The sequence below is a fragment of the Oncorhynchus masou genome, chromosome 10, assembly GCF_036934945.1.
Source record: "Oncorhynchus masou masou isolate Uvic2021 chromosome 10, UVic_Omas_1.1, whole genome shotgun sequence".
In the NCBI taxonomy this organism is placed as follows: domain Eukaryota; kingdom Metazoa; phylum Chordata; class Actinopteri; order Salmoniformes; family Salmonidae; genus Oncorhynchus; species Oncorhynchus masou.
The window spans coordinates 390,375-410,874 of NC_088221.1; the positions used below are offsets into that span (position 1 = coordinate 390,375).

General features: G+C 43.6%; 1 protein-coding gene across 11 annotated transcripts in view; it reads left to right on the forward strand.

Moving 5' to 3' along the window:
- mycbp2 (MYC binding protein 2) overlaps positions 1–20,500 on the forward strand; it is a 301,049-nt gene that overhangs the window by 254,291 nt on the left and 26,258 nt on the right. For all 11 annotated transcript variants that reach the window (XM_064975618.1, XM_064975623.1, XM_064975614.1 and 8 more), the window contains 12 exons: positions 5,169–5,393; positions 5,882–5,947; positions 6,292–6,531; positions 6,736–6,825; positions 6,947–7,027; positions 7,232–7,510; positions 9,881–10,164; positions 10,581–10,797; positions 11,095–11,196; positions 11,450–11,578; positions 16,960–17,092; positions 19,790–19,893. In XM_064975618.1, the coding sequence (XP_064831690.1) occupies positions 5,169–5,393; positions 5,882–5,947; positions 6,292–6,531; positions 6,736–6,825; positions 6,947–7,027; positions 7,232–7,510; positions 9,881–10,164; positions 10,581–10,797; positions 11,095–11,196; positions 11,450–11,578; positions 16,960–17,092; positions 19,790–19,893 (1,950 nt within the window). The remainder of the gene's footprint in view (positions 1–5,168; positions 5,394–5,881; positions 5,948–6,291; positions 6,532–6,735; positions 6,826–6,946; positions 7,028–7,231; positions 7,511–9,880; positions 10,165–10,580; positions 10,798–11,094; positions 11,197–11,449; positions 11,579–16,959; positions 17,093–19,789; positions 19,894–20,500) is intronic.

A 20,500-nucleotide genomic window follows, 5' to 3' on the forward strand; every position in this document is an offset into this window, starting at 1 on the left:
TTTTCAGGACCCTGTCTTTCAAAGATAATTTATAAAAATCCAAATAACTTCACAGATATTCATTGTAAAGGGTTTAAACACTGTTTCCCATGTTTGTTCAATTAACCATCAACAATTAATGAACATGCACCTGTGGAACGGTCGTTAAGATACTAACAGCTTATTTTTTTATTTTATTTAACCTTTATTTAACCAGGTAGGCTAGTTGAGAACAAGTTCTCATTTGCAACTGCGACCTGGCCAAGATAAAGCATAGCAGTGTGAACAGACAACACAGAGTTACACATGGAGTAAACAATTAATAAGTCAATAACACAGTAGAAAAAAAAGAGAGTCTATATACATTGTGTGCAAAAGGCATGAGGAGGTAGGCGAATAATTACAATTTTGCAGATTAACACTGGAGTGAAATGATCAGATGGTCATGTACAGGTAGAGATACTGGTGTGCAAAAGAGCAGAAAAGTAAATAAATATAAACAGCATGGGGATGAGGTAGGTAAATTGGGTGGGCTATTTACCGATAGACTATGTACAGCTGCAGCGATCAGTTAGCTGCTCAGATAGCAGATGATTGAAGTTGGTGACGGAGATAAAAGTCTCCAACTTCAGCGGTTTTTGCAATTCGTTCCAGTCACAGGCAGCAGAGAACTGTAAGGAAAGGCGGCCAAATGAGGTGTTGGCTTTAGGGATGATCAGTGAGATACACCTGCTGGAGAGCATGCTACGGGTGGGTGTTGCCATCGTGACCAGTGAACTGGGATAAGGCGGAGCTTTACCTAGCATGGACTGAGTAGAGCTGAGTAGAGTATTGGAAGCTATTTTGTAGATGACATCGCCGAAGTCGAGGATCGGTAGGATAGTCAGTTTTACTAGGGTAAGTTTGGCGGCGTGAGTGAAGGAGGCTTTGTTGCGGAATAGAAAGCGCCGACTCGAGATTTGATTTTAGATTGGAGATGTTTAATATGAGTCTGGAAGGAGAGTTTACAGTCTAGCCAGACACCTAGGTACTTATAGATGTCCACATATTCTAGGTCGGAACCATCTTACAGACGATAGGCAATTAAGGTCACACATCTGAAAACTTAGGACACTAAAGAGGCCTTTCTACTGACTCTGAAAAACACCAAAAGAAAGATAACCAGGGTCCCTGCTCATCTGTGTTAACGTTCCTTATGCATGCTGCAAGGAGGCATGAGGACTGCCGATGTGGCCAGGGCAATAAATTGCCATGTCCGTACTGTGAGACGCCTAAGACAGCGCTACAGGGATACAGGACGGACAGCTGATCATCCTCGCAGTGGCAGACCACGTGTAACAACACCTGCACAGGATCGGTACATCTGAACAGCACACCTGCGGGACAGGTACAGGATGGCAACAACTACTGCCCGGGTTACACCAGGAACGCACAATCCCTCCATCAGTGCTCAGACTGTCCGCAATAGGCTGAGAGAGGCTGGACTGAAGGCTTGTAGGTCTGTTGTAAGGCATGTCCTCACCAGACATCACAACAACTCCGCCTATGGGCACAAACCCACCATCGCTGGACCAGACAGGACTATCAAAAAGTGCTCTTCACAGACGAGTTGTGGTTTTGCGTTTATCATTGAAGGAATGAGCGTTACACCGCGGCCTGTACTCTAGAGCGGGATCGATTTGGAGGTGGAGGATCCGTCATGGTCTGGGGCAGTGTGTCACAGCATCATCGGACTGAGGTTGTTGTCTTCGCAGGCAATTTCGACGCTGTGCGTTACAGGGAAGAACTTCTCCTCCCTCATGTGGTACCCTTCCTGCAGGCTCATCCTGACATGAGTCTCCAGCATAACAATTGGTGGTCGACCAGTTTAATCGGAATGGCCGATTAATTGGGGCAGATTTCAAGTTTTCATAACAATCGGAAATCAGTATTTTTGGGCGCTGATTTCTTTTTTTTTTAACCTCTTGAAACTCTAGGGGTGCTATATCATTTTTGGATAAAAAGACGTGCCCGTTTTAAGCGCAATATTTTGTCACAAAAAGATGCTCGACTATGCATATAATTGGTAGCTTTGGAAAGAAACCACTCTGACGTTTCCAGAACTGCAAAGATATTTTCTGTGCGTGCCCTAGAACGTGAGCTTCAGGCAAAACCAAGATGAGACGGCATCCAGGAAATGAGCAGGATTTTTGAGGCTCTGTTTTCCATTGTCTCCTTATATGGCTGTGAATGCGAGAGGAGTAAGTCTGCCCTTTCTGTCGTTTCCCCAAGGTGTCTGCAGCATTGTGACGTATTTGTAGGCATATCATTGGAAGATTGACCATAAGAGACCACATTTAACAGGTGTCCGCCCGGTGTCCTGTGCCGAAATTGGTGCGCAAAAGTCAGCTGCAAGTATTTTTCCACAGAATTCAGAGAAGAATGCAGGCTTCCACGAACGATATATCAATGAAGAGATATGTGAAAAAACACCTTGATGATTGATTCCAAACAACGTTTGCCATGTTTCGGTCGATATTATGGAGTTAATTCGGAAAAAGTTTGACGTTGTAGGTGACTGAATTTTCGGTTCGTTTCGGTAGCCAAATGTGATGTACAAAACGGAGCGATTTCTCCTACACACAGACGCTTTCAGGAAAAACTGCGCATTTGCTATGTAACTGAGAGTCTCCTCATTGAAAACATCCAAAGCTCTTCAAAGGTAAATTATTTTATTTATTTGGTTATCTGGTTTTTGTGAAAATGTTGCGTGCTAAATGCTACTCAAAATGCTAAGCTAACTTAGCATACTCTTACACAAATTAGTCAATTGCTATGGTTCAAAAGCATATTTTGAAAATCTGAGATGACAGTGTTGTTAAGAAAAGGCTAAGCTTGAGAGTAGGCGCATTATTTTCATTTTATTTGCGATTTTCAGAAATCATTAACGTTGCGTTATGCTAATGAGCCTGAGGCTTTAGTCATGATCCCGGATCCGGGATGGGGAGTTTCAAGAGGTTAACACCTTTATTTAATCTTTAACTAGGTAAGTCAGTTAAGAACACATTCTTATTTTCAATGACGGCCTAGGAACGGTGGGTTAACTGCCTAGTTCAGGGCAGAAAGACAGATTTTCACCTTGTCAGCTTGGGGGATCCAATCTTGCAACTTTACAGTTAACTAGTCCAACGCAATAACAACTTGCCTCTCTCTCGTTGCACTCCACAAGGAAACTGCATGTTACACAAATGCAGTAAGCCAGGGTAAGTTGCTAGCTAGCATTACACTTATCTTATAAAAAACAATCAATCATAATCACTAGTTAACTACACATGGTTGATGATATTACTACATTTACATTACATTTACATTTAAGTCATTTAGCAGACGCTCTTATCCAGAGCGACTTACAAATTGGTGAATTCACCTTCTGACATCCAGTGGAACAGCCACTTTACAATAGTGCATCTAAATCATTAAGGGGGGGGGGGGTGGTGAGAAGGATTACTTATCCTATCCTAGGTATTCCTTGAAGAGGTGGGGTTTCAGGTGTGTGACATTCAGGTGTGTTCATCACATTCCCAGTGGGTCATTACTAGATATTATCTAGCGTGTCCTGCGTTGCATATAATCTGAGTGAGCATACAAGTATCTGACTGAGTGGTGGTCGGCAGAAGCAGGCGCGTAAACATTAATTCAAACAGCACTTTCGTGCGTTTTGCCAGCAGCTCTTCGTTGTGCGTCAAGCATTACACTGTTTATGACTTCAAGCCTATCAACTCCCAAGATGAGGCTGGTGTGACCGGAGTGAAATGGCTGGCTAGTCAGCGCACGCTAATAGCGTTTCCCTTGCTCTGCATGGGTAACGCTGCTTTGATGTGGTGGCTGTTGTGTTGCTGGTTCGAGCCCAGGGAGGAGCGAGGAGAGGGACGGAAGCTATACTGTTACACTGGCAATACTAAAGTGCCTATAAGAACATCCAGTAGTCAAAGGTTAATGAATGAAATACAAATGGTATAGAGGGAAATAGTCCTATAATAACTACAACCTAAAACTTCTTACCTGGGAATATTGAAGACTCATGTTAAAAGGAACCACCAGCTTTCATATGTTGTCATGTTCTGAGCAAGGAACTGAAACGTTAGCTTTCTTACATTGCACATATTGCAATTTTACGTTCTTCTCCAACACTTTGTTTTTGCATTATTTAAACCAAATTGAACATGTTTCATTATCTACTTGAGGCTAAATGTATTTTATTGATGTATTATATTAAGTTAAAATAAGTGTTCATTCAGTATGGTTGTAATTGTCATTATTACATTTTTTTTTTTTTTTTTAATCGGCTGATTAATCGGCATCAACATTTTTGGTCCTACAATAATCTGTATCGGTATCGCCGTTGAAAATTTATAATCGGCGACCTCTAATAACAATGCAACCAGCCATACAGCTCATTCTGTGCGTGATTTCCTGCAAGACAGGAATGTCAGTGTTCTGCCATGGCCAGCGAAGAGCCCGGATCTCAATCCCAGTGATCCTGTTGGATCGGAGGGTGAGGGCTAGGGCCATTCCCCCCCGGAAATGTCCGGGAACTTGCAGGTGCCTTGGTGGAAGAGTTAAGTAACATCTCACAGCAAGAACTTGCAGATATGGTGCAGTCCATGAGGAGGAGATGCAATGCAGTACTTAATGCAGCTGATGGCCTCACCAGATACTGGCTGTTACTTTTGATTTTGACCCCCCCACCTTTGTTCAGGGACACATTGTTCCATTTCTGTTAGTCACATGTCTGTGGAACTTGTTCAGTTTGTCACAGTTGTTGAATCTTGTTATATTCATACAAATATTTACACATGTTAAATTTGCTGAAAATTAACAAAGTTGACAGTGAGAGGACGTTTATTTTTTTTGCTGAGTTTGTAATGGGCCACGTGAGAATTTTTAGTAATTGAACCTAATTCTTTAGTTATTTCTGTGCATTTGATATTGCCTATAGGGCTTAAAATTGCTGGGACCATAGCTGGCAAGTGAGCTGTGTCACATATCCCTAAAATAACATTTAGATTGTAAAACCTTGTCTGTTATCCTATATGATTTTAAATGCAATGTATCCACTTGTGCGCCTGAAATTGACATTTCTATATTGTCCAATCAAATCGTATCTATCTATATAGCTGGGCGATGTTGAACGTCATTTGATCTTCCAGGACCTGTGCTTGGTGACCTGTCTGAAGGACCTTACCAGTGTGGTGGACATCAAGACGTCCAGCCGTTCGGCCATGATCGGCAGCCTGACGGATGGCTCAACTGAGACCTTTTGGGAGTCGGGCGATGAGGACAAGAACAAGACCAAGTGCATTACCATCAGCTGCGTCAAAGGCATCAATGCCTCTAACATCACTGTGCACGTGGACAACTCCCGTGACATTGGGGTGAGTAGGGAGGGATTAAAGGGACATTTGGGTTTGTATTTATTTATTGCCTTGGCAGCAGCTACTCCTCTTGGGGTCCAGCAAAATTGAATTAATTAATTTTAAAAACATTACAATACATACACAACACATTAAGTGTGTGCCCTCAGGCCTCTACTCTACGACCACATATCTACAACACAAAATCCATCTGTACGTGTGTGTATGATATCATGTGTGTGTGTGTGCATGTGTCTGTGACTGTTTGTGTTGCTTCACAGTCTCCGCTGTTCCATAAGGTGTATTTTTAAATTAAATGTTACTGCTTGCATGAATTGGAATAGAGTTCCATGTAGTCATAGTCTATGTAGTACTGTGCGCCTCCCATAGTCTATTCTGGACTTAGGGACGTGCACTCCAAAATCACATTTGTCAGATGCCACAATCTAAAATTCATGGAAAACTGTCTGTTTCATTGATATTAAAGGCACTCTTCTCTAACTCCACAGAACAAAGTCACCTCCATGACGTTCCTGTGTGGCAAAGCCGGGGAGGACCTCTGCAGAATCAAACAGGTTTGGCCTCTTATTTCTATAGCCCAGCTCCAGGCATCTGAGTGAGTGGGTTTTTTGAATAAGGAAGGATTCTCTCTACTCCCCAGTGCATTACATTTGACCCAAACCACATGGGGCACTGGTCAAAAGCCTCTGGTTAAAAGTAGATTACTACATGTAGCTAACCACAGGATATGGCAAACTTACAGCAATTGAAGCCCTTCTGTGCAATTTGTATTGCAATTTACTGTATGTTCATAAAAGCCATTTTCAGAAGAAAAAGGAGAAGCAGTACTAAACATTTTGATTCACCTTGACATCAACGCAACCTTCACTGACCAATCCCTTCCATCTCCCCTCTCCAGATGGACCTTGATTCGCGTCACATAGGCTGGGTGACCAGCGAGGTTCCTGGGGGAGACCACCATGTGATCAAGGTGGAGCTGAAGGGGCTCGAGAACACGCTGCGGGTGCGCCAGGTCAAGGTGCTGGGCTGGAAGGCTGGCGAGAGCATTAAGATCGCAGGGCAGATCTCGGCCAGCGTGGCCCAGCAGAAGAACTGCGAGGCCGAGACACTCCGTGTTTTCCGCCTCATCACCTCACAGGTCGGTTCACCTGTCAATCAATCGTACTATGAGCTCATAGGACCGTTCACCTGTATATCACTCATAATATTACCTCACTGGTCGGTTGGCCAGTCAGTCACTATGGGGCCAAAATGTTAATGTTTTCTTTCTCTACCACTTTAGGTCTAATAGAATTGGATAGGTTCAAGCTTTACCCTTGGTGTGCATGTGTTGTGTGTGTAGGTATTTGGGAAGCTAATCTGCGGAGATGCTGAACCAACCCCTGAACAGGAGGAGAAGAACCTGCTGTCATCACCAGAGGGGGAGGACAAGGTCAGGGGTCGTAGTGTATACCAGTGTTTCCCAACCTTTTTCAACCACCCCCTATTTCATACTGTCGTTTTACAAATAAAGACCAGAAAACAAACATATGTTATTGTTTACCTGTCATCAGGCGCCGTCAGACGCAGACCTGAAGGAACACATGGTGGGCATCATTTTCAGCCGGAGCAAGCTGACCAACCTGCAGAAACAGGTCAGTTGTCTGTGGAATACCTGGCCAATAAAGTACAATTAACTAAAATAGTACAATACAACTAAATGTGATATCTGGCTACAGTAATCCTCAGTAGAAGGCTTTAAGGGTTCAAGCCCCTGACTCTGCTTCCCCTGTCTGTTATCTTCACACTTGGAATTGACTTCATATCCCTTTATCGCTTTCCCCTCCTTCCCCCTCCAGGTGTGCGCCCACATCGTCCAGGCCATCCGCATGGAGGCGACCCGGGTGCGCGAGGAGTGGGAGCATGCCATTTCCAGCAAGGAAAACGCCAACTCGCAGCCCAGCGACGACGACGCCTCCTCGGACACCTCCTCGGACGCCTACTGCTTCGAGCTGCTCTCCATGGTGCTGGCGCTGAGCGGCTCCAACGTGGGCCGCCAGTACCTGGCCCAGCAGCTGACACTGATGCAGGACCTGTTCTCGCTGCTGCACACGGCCTCGCCCCGTATCCAGAGACAGGTGGGGTGTACCCACAAAAACACTCAACGTATAACAATAGTTATTTATTTACAGTTGAAGTCGGAGGTTTACATACACCTTAGCCAAATACATTTAAACTGTTTTTTTCACAATTCCTGACATTTAATCCCAAAAATATTTGCCTGTCTTAGGTCAGTTTGGATCACAGCTTTATTTTAAGAATGTGAAATGTCAAAATAATAGTAGAGTGATTTATTTCAGCTTTTATTTCTTTTATCACATTCCCAGTGGGTCAGAAGTTTACATACACTCAATTAGTATTTGGTAGCATTGCCTTTAAATTGTTTAACTTGGGTCAAATGTTTTGGGTAGCCTTCCACAAGCTTCAGGTGAATTTTGGCCCATTCCTGACAGAGCTGGTGTAACTGAGTCAGGTTTGTTGGCCTCCTTGCTCGCACACACTTTTTCAGTTCTGCCCACAAATTTTCTATAAGGTTGAGGTCAGGGCTTTGTGATGGCCACTCCAATACCTTGACTTTGTTGGCCTTAAGCCATTTTGCCACAACTTTGGAAGTATGCTTGGGGTCATTGTCCATTTGGAAGACCCATTTGCCACCAAGCTTTAAACTGATGTCTTGAGATGTTGCTTCAATATATCCACATAATTTTCCAACCTCATAATGCCATGTATTTTGTGAAGTGCACCAGTCCCTCCTGCAGCAAAGCACCCCCACAACATGATGCCGCCACCCCCGGGATGGTGTTCTTCGGCTTGCAAGCCTCCCCCTTTTCCTCCAAACATAACAATGGTCACTATGGCCAAACAGTTCGATTTTTGTTTCATCAGACCAGAGGACATTTCTCCAAAAAGTACGATCTTTGTTCCCATGTGCAGTTGCAAACGGTAGTCTGGCTTTTTTTATGGTGGTTTTGGAGTAGTGGCTTCTTCCTTGCTGAGCGGCCTTTCAGGTTATGAGAACTCGTTTTACTGTGGATATAGATACTTTTGTACTTGTTTCCTCCAGCATCTTCACAAGGTCCTTTGCTGCTGTTCTTTGATTGATTTGTACTTTTAGCACCAAAGTACGTTCATCTCTAGGAGACAGAACGTGGTGTTTATACTTGCATACTATTGTTTGTACAGATGAACGTGGTACCTTCAGGCGTTTGGAAATTGCTCCCAAGGATGAACCAGACTTGTGGAAGTCTACAATTTTTTGGCTGATTTTCTTTTGATTTTCCAATGATGTCAATCAGAGGCACTGAGTTTGAAGGTAGGCCTTGAAATACATCCACAGGTACACCTCCAATTGGCTCAACTTAGCCAATTAGCCTATCAGAAGCTTCTAAAGCCATGACATCATTTTCTGGAATTTTCCAAGCTGTTTAAAGGCACAGTCAACTTAGCGTATGTACATTTCTGACCCACTGGAATTGTGATACAGTGAAATCTGTCTGTAAACAATTGTTAGAAAAATGACTTGTGTCATGCACAAAGTAGATGTCCTAACCAACTTGCCAAAACTATAGTTTGTTTACAAGAAATGTGTGGAGTAGTTGAAAAATGACTTATAATGACTCCAAACTAAACAATTGTACCTGTTGCAAAAGTGGTAGAACTTAGGTCACAAAGTTAGTATCTTCCAAAACTGAGATTTGCGCGATTTAATCAATCTCAGGTACATCATTTTTTCTTGGGTTAAGATCTGAATCCTGCCCACGTCTGGCAGCACCCAACTAACCTATAGTCCGCCCTTTTTCTTTACATACAGCAGAGCTAACCAATTGAATCATTAACACACAGCGTCTCGGGACTAGTTTGATGAGACTTGTTCGTTATAAAAGGCTTGGGTTTTTCCAACTCAAACATCCTCACATTTGTGAGAGAACTTTAGCGTCACAAACATAACTGTCATCAAAGATAGGGAAATGCTCGGAACTTGGGATTCTTGACCAATCACATTCATGTTGTCATACGTTCTTTCGGTGGCTGTTTGGATATTTCAAGTAAAGTGGATCACATATTTTACGTTTACAGTTTACTCATATAGCAGGTGCCCTTATGCAGAGCGACTTACAGTAGTTAGTGCGTAGAGTTTCATACTTTTTTCGTACTAGTCCCCCATGGGAATCGAACCCACAATCCTTGCAAGCTGCATGCTCTACCAACTGAGCTACACGCGACACAGAACAGTACACAATTAGCAAAAATGACACACTTCAAACTGTTGCGTCAGTTATGGCTTCTAGTGTTTGTTTATTTTTTAAACAAGGCTAAATCAGTGAGGTCAGCCCCACTTTAACATCCGTAAAGCTGAAGAGAGTCTCTGCATGATGTATATCACTCCAGCCATTTAATAACATTGACTACATGGCTATCCTTTCTAACCCTTCACCCGTCTTTCCCAGGTGACCTCTCTCCTCCGTCGTGTCCTCCCAGAGGTCACACCCATGCGCCTGGCCAGCATCATCGGCATCAAGGCCCTGCCGCCTGCCGATATCAGTGACATCATCCACTCGACCGAGAAGGGTGACTGGAACAAGCTTGGCATCCTGGACATGTTCCTGGGCTGCATTGCCAAGGCACTCACCGTGCAACTCAAGGCCAAGGGAACCACCATTGCCGGTACGGTGGGCATGGCAGCAGGCAAAGGCATCACTACTGTCACGCTGCCCTTGATCTTCAACTCCAGGTGAGACCACAACTTTGTGATTTACCTTCATGAGGCACAATATTTTTTTTAAATGGTCCAAAAAGTTGTGAACTATGACTATGTGGACTTGTCCAATAAGAAAAGCTTGCTTTTGTTTTACTTTGCAAGACGTGAGATGACCCATGTCATCTCACAAAAACAATTCATGACTTTTTTTGAGTCATTTTGAGATATTCTCCAACCAATTGTCAGATGTGATTTCTCCTGATTGAACAGGAATTTTCAATATAATGTCATTCAAATGTATTTATAAAGCCCATTATACATTTTACTGACATTCTCTTGTATTCATACATTCCTGGAATTGGCCTATATATACAGTACTTGTTTTGCTGATCTCTGTAGTATTGTGTCCCATAATGAACACATTGGTCACTGCCTCTCTCCATGTTCAGCTACATTCACCGGGGGGAGAGCCACTGGTGGATGAAGGGATCCACTCCCCCTCAGATCGCTGAGATCATCATCAAGCTGGTCAAAGACATGGCTGCCGGACACCTGTCGGACGCCTGGTCTCGTGTGACGAAGAACGCCATCGCTGAGACCATCATCGCCCTCACCAAGATGGAGGAGGAGCATCGCTCGCCAGTCCGTTGCATCGCCACCAGCCGGGTACGGCTGTTCTCATATCACACGACCATATTGTGTGTGTGTTTAGCAGACCTGGGTTCAAATGCAATTTCATTACTTTCACATTTCATAGTATTCAGATTCATTTTTGGAAAATACAAGTAGTTAAATGTTGGAATGTAAGTGTATTAAAATAACAAATAATGAAAATACATGTATTTGAACCCAGGTCTGGTGTTTGTGTGTGACGGATGTTTGTATATGCACGTGTGTTAGGTTAGTGCGTGTGTGTGTGTGTGAGTACATTTTTAACCTCTGTCCTTTCTCTCTGTACTGTAGTTGTGGCTTGCTCTGGCCTCTCTGTGTGTGCTGGACCAGGATCATGTGGACAGGCTGTCCTCAGGCCGCTGGATGGGCAAAGACGGACAGCAGAGACAGATGGTAACTTATTAGCCTCATAGAACACGAGCAATATAGACTCAAGACTATTTTTTTTTTCTCAATTGTAATCTGTTGAGATTATGCATAAATTAATGGATTTTATTTATAGCACTCCAAATCACATTCCTTACAAATCCAACAATTGTACATTTAGCTATACGCATTTTACTGTTCTGGGTGGATGAAATGAGGGAAAGTTGTCTCGAGGTGTTCAGGTCATAACCGTAAAGTCTCGTTGTGCTCCCGTCCACAGCCCATGTGCGATAACCATGATGACGGCGAGACAGCAGCCATCATCCTGTGTAACATGTGTGGTAACCTGTGTACCGACTGTGACCGCTTCCTCCACCTGCACCGACGCACTCGCTCCCATCAGAGACAGGTCAGTAGTATCCACATTCACCTGTAGGGGGCACTCTGGGAGCCTGTCGAAGTGTCAATGCTTCTTTCCACATTGGTACCACCTGCAATGTGTATACCAGGGTTTCCATTAGGAAAATTTGCCACCGGACAAGATTGAAGTTTACTAGACATTTGAGAATTTTACCAGACATCAGTATGCATTCGGAGCGTAACCCATTATAGGGTATACGTCTGCTAAATGACTTAAATGTAAATGTAAATGTATACTCACGGTGCTTAGAAATGCAGAAATCACATTTTGGTTATGGTAATTCATTTTAACAAAATAGAAATGAGCCTGTAAAGTTGTAATAAAGTAGAACGATGTTCTTATACCAACATGGACAAACATGAACGGTGTTATTGTCTTCATCCCTACTATAAATACAGTGAAATGCTGACTTACGAGCCCCTAACCAACAATAGTTGTTGACCTCTGTAACCATGAAAGCCTCGGTTTCATGCATGTTAACGTTAGAAGAGTTTGTTTTATTCACTGATTTAGCACGCTCTGCCAACCCGGATGTCCTAGCCGTGTCTGAATCCTGGCTTAGGAAAGCCAACAAAAAATCCTGAAATTTCCATCCCTAACTTTAACATTTTCCGACAAGATAGAACTGTCAAAGGGGGCAGAGTTGCAATCTACTGAGAGCCTGCAGAGTTCTGTCATACTATCCAGGTCTGTTCCCAAACAATTTGAGCTTCTACTTCTAAAAATCCACCTTTCCAGAAACAAGTCTCTCACCGTTACCGCTTGTTTATGGAGAATAAGAGCACCGCATCCTCAGAATTTCATTAAGCATTTTTCTGCAGCTTGCCATGCTTCCCACCTGGCTACCTCTACCCCGGTCAACAGCCCTGCAACTCCCACAGCAACTTGCCCAAGCCTCCCCCATTTCTCCTTCACCCAAATCCAGATAGCTGATGTTCTGAAAGAGCTGCAAAATCTGGACCCCTACAAATCAGCTGGGCAAGACAATCTGGACCCTCTTCTAAAATTATCCACCGCAATTGTTGCAACCCCTATTACTAGCCTATTCAGCCTCTCTTTCGTATCGTCTGAGATCCCCAAAGTTTGTAATGCTGCCGCGGTCATCCCCCTCTTCAAAGGGGGAGACACTCTAGACCCAAACTGTTACAGACCTATATCTATCCTACCCTGCCTTTCTATGGTCTTCGAAAGCCAAGTTAACAAACCGGTCACAGACCATTTCGAATCCTACCGTACCTTCTCCGCTATGAAATCTGGTTTCCGAGCTGGTCATGGGTGCACTTCAGCCACTCTCAAGATCCTAAATTATATCATAACCGCCATCGATAAAAGACAATACTGTGCAGCCGTATTCATCGACCTGGCCAAGGCTTTCGACTCTGTCAATCACCACATTCTTATCTGCAGACTCAACAGCCTTGGTTTCTCAAATGACTGCCTCGCCTGGTTAACCAACTACTTCTCAGACAGAGTTCAGTGTGACAAATCAGAGGGCCTGTTGTCCGGACCTCTGGCAGTCTCTATGGGGGTGCCACAGGGTTCAATTCTCGGGCCGACTCTTCTCTGTATACATCAATGATGTCGCTGTTGCTGCTGGTGATTCTCTGATCCACCTCTATGCAGACGACACCATTCTGTATACATCTGGCTCTTCTTTGGACCTCCAGACAAGCTTCAATACCATACCACTCTCCTTCCGTGGCCTCAAACGGCTATTAAAGGCTAGTAAAACTAAATGCATGCTCTTCAACTGATCGCTGCCTACCCGTCCAGCATCACTACTATAGACGGTTCTGACTTAGAATATGTGGACAACTACAAATACCTAGGTGTCTGGTTAGACTGTAAACTCTCCTTCCAGACTCACATTAAGCATCTCCAATCCAAAATGAAATCTAGAATCGGCTTCCTATTTCGCGACAAAGCATCCTTCACTCATGCTGCCAAATATACCCTCATGAAACTGACTATCCTACCGATCCTTGACTTCGGCGAGATCATTTACAAAATAGCCTCAAACACTCTACTCAGCAAAATGGATGCAGTCTATCACAGTGCCATCCGTTTTGGCACCAAAGCCCCATATACTACCCACCACTGCGACCTGTATGCTCTCTTTGGCTGGCCCTCACTAAATATTTGTCGCCAAACCCACTGGCTCCAGGTCATCTATAAGTCTTTGCTAGGTAAAGCCCCGCCTTCTCAGCTCAGTTGTCACCATAGCAACACCCACCTGTAGTACGCTCTCCGGCAGGTATATCTCACTGGTCATCCCCAAAGCCAACACTTCCTTTGGCTGCCTTTCCTTCCAGATCTCTGCTGCCAATGTCTGGATCGAATTGCAAATATCACTGAAGTTAGAGACTTATATCTCCCTCTCTAACTTCAAGCATCAGCTGTCAGAGCAGCTTTCCAATCACTGTACCTGTACACAGCCAATCTGTAAAAAGCACACCCAACTACCTCATCCCCATATTATTATTATTTTTTGCTCCTTTGCACCCCTTTATCTCTACTTGCACATTCATCTTCTACACATCTATCACTCCAGTGTTTAAATGCTAAATTGTAATTACTTCGCCACTACTGACTATTTATCGCATATTGATTGTTTTACCTCCCTAATCTTACCTCATTTGCACACACTGTATATAGATATTTTTCTATTGTCTTATTGACTGTACTTTTGTTTATTCCATGTATAACTCTGTTGTTGTTTGTTGCACTGCTTTGCTTTATCTTGGCCAGGTCGCAGTTGTAAATGAGAACATGTTCTCAACTGGCCTACCTGGATAAAAAAATTGTACAAAGATTGCACTTTTGCTAGCAGATTGGAAGGAAGTGGGTGTTTATTTGATTGCCTACGAATTCTCAGAAGGCAGCCTGGCCGCCGGCCCTTTTTCTCCACCTCTTCACGCAATTCACGGGTATCTGGGCCTGTTCCCAAGAAGCAGTATATCGTTCGCATCGGCCTCGTCAGAATCTTTAAAGGTAAAAAGTCATCGCAGTCCCGATGTCCAGAAGTTATTTTCGGTCATAAGAGTTGGTAGCGGCAACATTATGTACAAAATACGTTTTTAAGAAAGTTAGAAACGGTGCAAATAAACAAACAGAAAAAATACAATCGGTTGGGGGCACGTAAAACGTCTGCCTTCTTCTCCGGCGCCATCTTAGATGAATATCGTTTAAAGAATGTATTTAGTTCAGAAAACACATCTAAATATATTTGTGTAATTTAATTTGTGACGACCTGTCCTATAGGATATTTATGTACATTTTAATAAATAACAAAACACATCTGTTTTCTAATACAATCTAATTGAATTTAGCCTTGGCATAAACATTTAAATGAATAAATAACAAACATCGCTGTCTGCAAACACAATCATTTACTTGCCTTTGTGGCGCACTTTGGACTGCTCAAAGTGAGCCGCTGCTGCTGGGAAGTCGAAACTGTCCAACTCTGTGGAGCAGCTTGCAATGCGCTTTTGACTTGTTACATAGTTCTCAAGAAGGTGTGATCACTCTGTTTTGGAGCGAGAATCCCCTCTCGGCGGACGCACTGGAACAGGGATAATCAATGCAACATTAGGCAATTTTGCCCAGTCCGGGTACACGTTGCTGAAGTCCCTTATGAGGACCTCACGTGCAGTGTTAAACTTTTTTCTTCTCCCTGATAATTTCCAGCACCAATTTATCGGCTTTTAATTTATTTAGTTTTCGCCAAAAGTCGGCAATTACCGGCAAACAGAAACCCTGGTGTATATACGCCCATTCGTGAAGACCTGACCGCGTATAAATGTTAAAGGGATGTTCCACTCAAAATACAAGGGGGGGGCGTGGGGGGCTAGCCCGATCCATGAAAAACAGCACCAGACCATTATTCCTCCTACACCAAACTTTACATTGGGGCAGGTACCGTTCTCCTGGCATCCGCCAAACCCAGATTTGGTGAAGCTTGATTCATCTCTCCATCTGTTTCCTAAGACTCCCACGGTGCTTGCGGAAGTGTCTGAAGGACGAGGGAAGTTAATCACTCAGACTGCTGGCTCGAAATCATGAAAAGAATAGTCAATCAGGTTTGATGATTGAATGTGACGAGATCGTAATATCTGCTTGAGTCAGAGTCTGCACCAAGAGGTGTTGCAACGTCTTTTTCCCAAGGGGTCCTTTCAACAGATACTCCTTGTGGATGACTGTGTTGCATCCAGCATAAGGAAAAGACAGTGTGGTCAGTGGAGACGGCACCTGTGACCACATTTGGTTTTTTCCATCAGTGGGACCACACGATCCATCAGTCTGCTCCTAGTAACAAAAGCGATATGTCTTGGAAGTATAGTTTCAGCATGAGTCTCAATGTGAGAGGCGAGGTAGTCTAAGTGAAAACTCAAAGGTTAGTGTTGCATCGTTCCGTATTTAACCAACGTTTAGCTGGGTTCAAAGCCCTTTTGAGATCATTGAACAATGTTTGAGAGATGAGTGATATTGTCGAGCCTGAATCAATTAACGCATCACAGGTTAAGCAGTCCTCCAGGACTGTTTTGAGGTATGGCCTCTGAGTTGTGTTATGTTCTCATATTCTCCACAAAGTGGAGTGGTTGTTTTCAACGGTGTGATGTCATTTGTGTTCATGGTTTAAACAAATCGACGTATCTTAGTTTGAGTGGAATTGGCTTTTGCGATGGTGTTTACCTTGTGCGTCGCAACATTTGTATCTGAGTGGATAGTCCAAGCCCATGGGCTTGTTGCTTGATTCGAGCGGGCCCTGGCTATGGTTTCAAGTGAGAGCTGGGGTAAGTTGATTGTTTACGTCCTCGCAAATGTTTATTTTGGCAGACCTGTTCTACTGCAATTCCACGCCTAGTCATGGTGACTTATCTTTTTCTCAAATTTTTGGCGCTTTTGTACTTCTCTTAGCAGAACTTCTAGAGAGCATCAGTTTACGTTGTGATCATCATTGAACCCATTGTTACACTTGTTACCTGACACTTTGTGTGGGTTGAGTGCAGGAACGTAGCGATCACGTTGATTGTAGCGGTAGTCGTTACGCTGGTGATGTACTTTAGTTACTTTGTTGTGCGTCATCTCGCAACGCTCCTATCCCTGACAACGCACCCTCTAAGTGGAGTGCTACAAAGTTGATTTTACTGGACCCCAGTAATACCATATACCCCGGTATGGTACTATAAAGTTATGAAAATCTGGATATTGCCTAACCCTAGTCAAGATGTTTTTCAATATTACCATTAATTCAGAAAATATGTCTTAAACATCTTACAGACTCTAAAATCCAACTCATCCCTTTCTGGCAGGCATGATGTGTAATTTGACATGGCGGTATCCCTCGTCTCCCTGCTGTTTCTCTCCAGGTGTTTAAGGAGGAGGAGGAGGCAATCAAGGTGGACCTCCACGAGGGCTGTGGGAGGACAAAGCTCTTCTGGCTTATGGCTCTGGCCGACTCCAAGACCATGAAGGCCATGGTGGAGTTCAGGGAACACACAGGTAACAGAACCTATCCAGACCCTTTTCTGACCATGTCAGTGTAGATCTGAGAGGGACTGGATAGATGTAATCAAGAAACAACCCCGAGCTAGCCATTACCCCCTAGACACTTGTGTAGATCAGAGAGGGACTGGATAGATGTAATCAAGAAACAACCCCTAGCTAGCCATTACCCCCTAGACACTTGTGTAGATCTGAGAGGGACTGGATAGATGTAATCAAGAAACAACCCCTAGCTAGCCATTACCCCCTAGACACTTGTGTAGATCTGAGAGGGACTGGATAGATGTAATCAAGAAACAACCCCTAGCTAGCCATTACCCCCTAGACACTTGTGTAGATCAGAGAGGGACTGGATAGATGTAATCAAGAAACAACCCCTAACTAGCCAATACCCCCTAAACACTTGTGTAGATCTGAGAGGGACTGGATAGATGCAATCAAGAAACAACCCCTAGCTAGCCATTACACCCTAGACACTTGTGTAGATCTGAGAGGGACTGGATAGATGCAATAAAGAAACAACCCCTAGCTAGCCATTACCCCCTAGACACTTCTGTAGATCTGAGAGGGACTGGATAGATGTAATATTGAAACAACCCCTAGCTAGCCATTACCCCCTAGACACTTGTGTAGATCTGAGAGGGACTGGATAGATGCAATCAAGAAACAACCCCTAGCTAGCCATTACCCCCTAGACACTTGTGTAGATCTGAGAGGGACTGGATATATGTAATCAAGAAACAACCCCTAGCTAGCCATTACCCCTAGAGGGACTGAATAGATGTAAGCAATGATGACATTTAGAAGTTAGAGTGGAGCTACTACTTTGTTTTTACCTTTCTAATTTTTTACAATCATAAGACGTCACAGACTGTCATGACTGTGTATAGCATCTGTCGTGTGATTTTTATTACAACAACCCCTAGCTAGCCATTACCCCCTAGACACTTGTGTAGATCTGAGAGGGACTGGATAGATGTAATCAAGAAACAACCCCTATCTAGCCATTACTCCCTAGACACTTCTGTAGATCTGAGAGGGACTGGATAGATGTAATATTGAAACAACCCCTAGCTAGCCATTACCCCCTAGACACTTGTGTAGATCTGAGAGGGACTGGATAGATCTAATCAAGAAACAACCCCTAGCTAGCCATTACCCCCTAGACACTTGTGTAGATCTGAGAGGGACTGGATAGATGCAATCAAGAAACAACCCCTAGCTAGCCATTACACCCTAGACACTTGTGTAGATCTGAGAGGGACTGGATAGATCTAATCAAGAAACAACCCCTAGCTAGCCATTACCCCCTAGACACTTGTGTAGATCTGAGAGGGACTGGATAGATGCAATAAATAAACAACCCCTAGCTAGCCATTACCCCCTAGACACTTCTGTAGATCTGAGAGGGACTGGATAGATGTAATATTGAAACAACCCCTAGCTAGCCATTACCCCCTAGACACTTGTGTAGATCTGAGAGGGACTGGATAGATGCAATCAAGAAACAACCCCTAGCTAGCCATTACCCCCTAGACACTTGTGTAGATCTGAGAGGGACTGGATAGATGTAATCAAGAAACAACCCCTAGCTAGCCATTACCCCTAGAGGGACTGAATAGATGTAAGCAATGATGACATTTAGAAGTTAGAGTGGAGCTACTACTTTGTTTTTACCTTTCTAATTTTTTACAATCATAAGACGTCACAGACTGTCATGACTGTGTATAGCATCTGTCGTGTGATTTTTATTACAACAACCCCTAGCTAGCCATTACCCCCTAGACACTTGTGTAGATCTGAGAGGGACTGGATAGATGCAATCAAGAAACAACCCCTATCTAGCCATTACTCCCTAGACACTTCTGTAGATCTGAGAGGGACTGGATAGATGCAATCAAGAAACAACCCCTAGCTAGCCATTACCCCCTAGACACTTGTGTAGATCTGAGAGGGACTGGATAGATGTAATCAAGAAACAACCCCTAGCTAGCCATTACCCCTAGAGGGACTGAATAGATGTAAGCAATGATGACATTTAGAAGTTAGAGTGGAGCTACTACTTTGTTTTTACCTTTCTAATTTTTTACAATCATAAGACGTCACAGACTGTCATGACTGTGTATAGCATCTGTCGTGTGATTTTTATTACAACAACCCCTAGCTAGCCATTACCCCCTAGACACTTGTGTAGATCTGAGAGGGACTGGATAGATGCAATCAAGAAACAACCCCTATCTAGCCATTACTCCCTAGACACTTCTGTAGATCTGAGAGGGACTGGATAGATGTAATATTGAAACAACCCCTAGCTAGCCATTACCCCCTAGACACTTGTGTAGATCTGAGAGGGACTGGATAGATGCAATCAAGAAACAACCCCTAGCTAGCCATTACCCCCTAGACACTTGTTTTTGATCTGAGAGGGACTGGATAGATGTAATCAAGAAACAACCCCTAGCTAGCCATTACCCCTAGAGGGACTGAATAGATGTAAGCAATGATGACATTTAGAAGTTAGTGGAGTGGAGTGGAGCTACTACTTTGTTTTTACCTTTCTAATTTTTTACAATCATAAGACGTCACAGACTGTCATGACTGTGTATAGCATCTGTCGTGTGATTTTTATTACAAGGTGATGTATTCCTTCTCTAGCCTTCTTGTGCATAGCTAATGCTCTGCCTCTGTGTGCAGGGAAACCAGCCTCCAGCAGCTCAGATGCCTGCAGGTTTTGTGGCACCAGGAACATCACCGAACTCTCGGCTGTGGGCAGTGTCTGCTCTGACCCAGACTGCCAGGTACCAACTAGAGGTCGACCGATTATGATTTTTCAACGCCGATACCGATTATTGGAGGATCAAAAAAAGCTGATAACGATTAACTTGTTATGGCTGCAATCCCATTAACAACCGCTGAATTGCATAGTGCCACATTCAATGAATATTACTAAAAATATATACAGTGCCTTGCGAAAGTATTCGGCCCCCTTGAACTTTGCGACCTTTTGCCACATTTCAGGCTTCAAACATAAAGATATAAAACTGTATTTTTTTGTGAAGAATCAACAACAAGTGGGACACAATCATGAAGTAGAACAACATTTATTGGATATTTCAAACTTTTTTAACAAATCAAAAACTGAAAAATTGGGCGTGCAAAATTATTCAGCCCCCTTAAGTTAATACTTTGTAGCGCCACCTTTTGCTGCGATTACAGCTGTAAGTCGCTTGGGGTATGTCTCTATCAGTTTTGCACATCGAGAGACTGAAATTTTTTCCCATTCCTCCTTGCAAAACAGCTCGAGCTCAGTGAGGTTGGATGGAGAGCATTTGTGAACAGCAGTTTTCAGTTCTTTCCACAGATTCTCGATTGGATTCAGGTCTGGACTTTGACTTGGCCATTCTA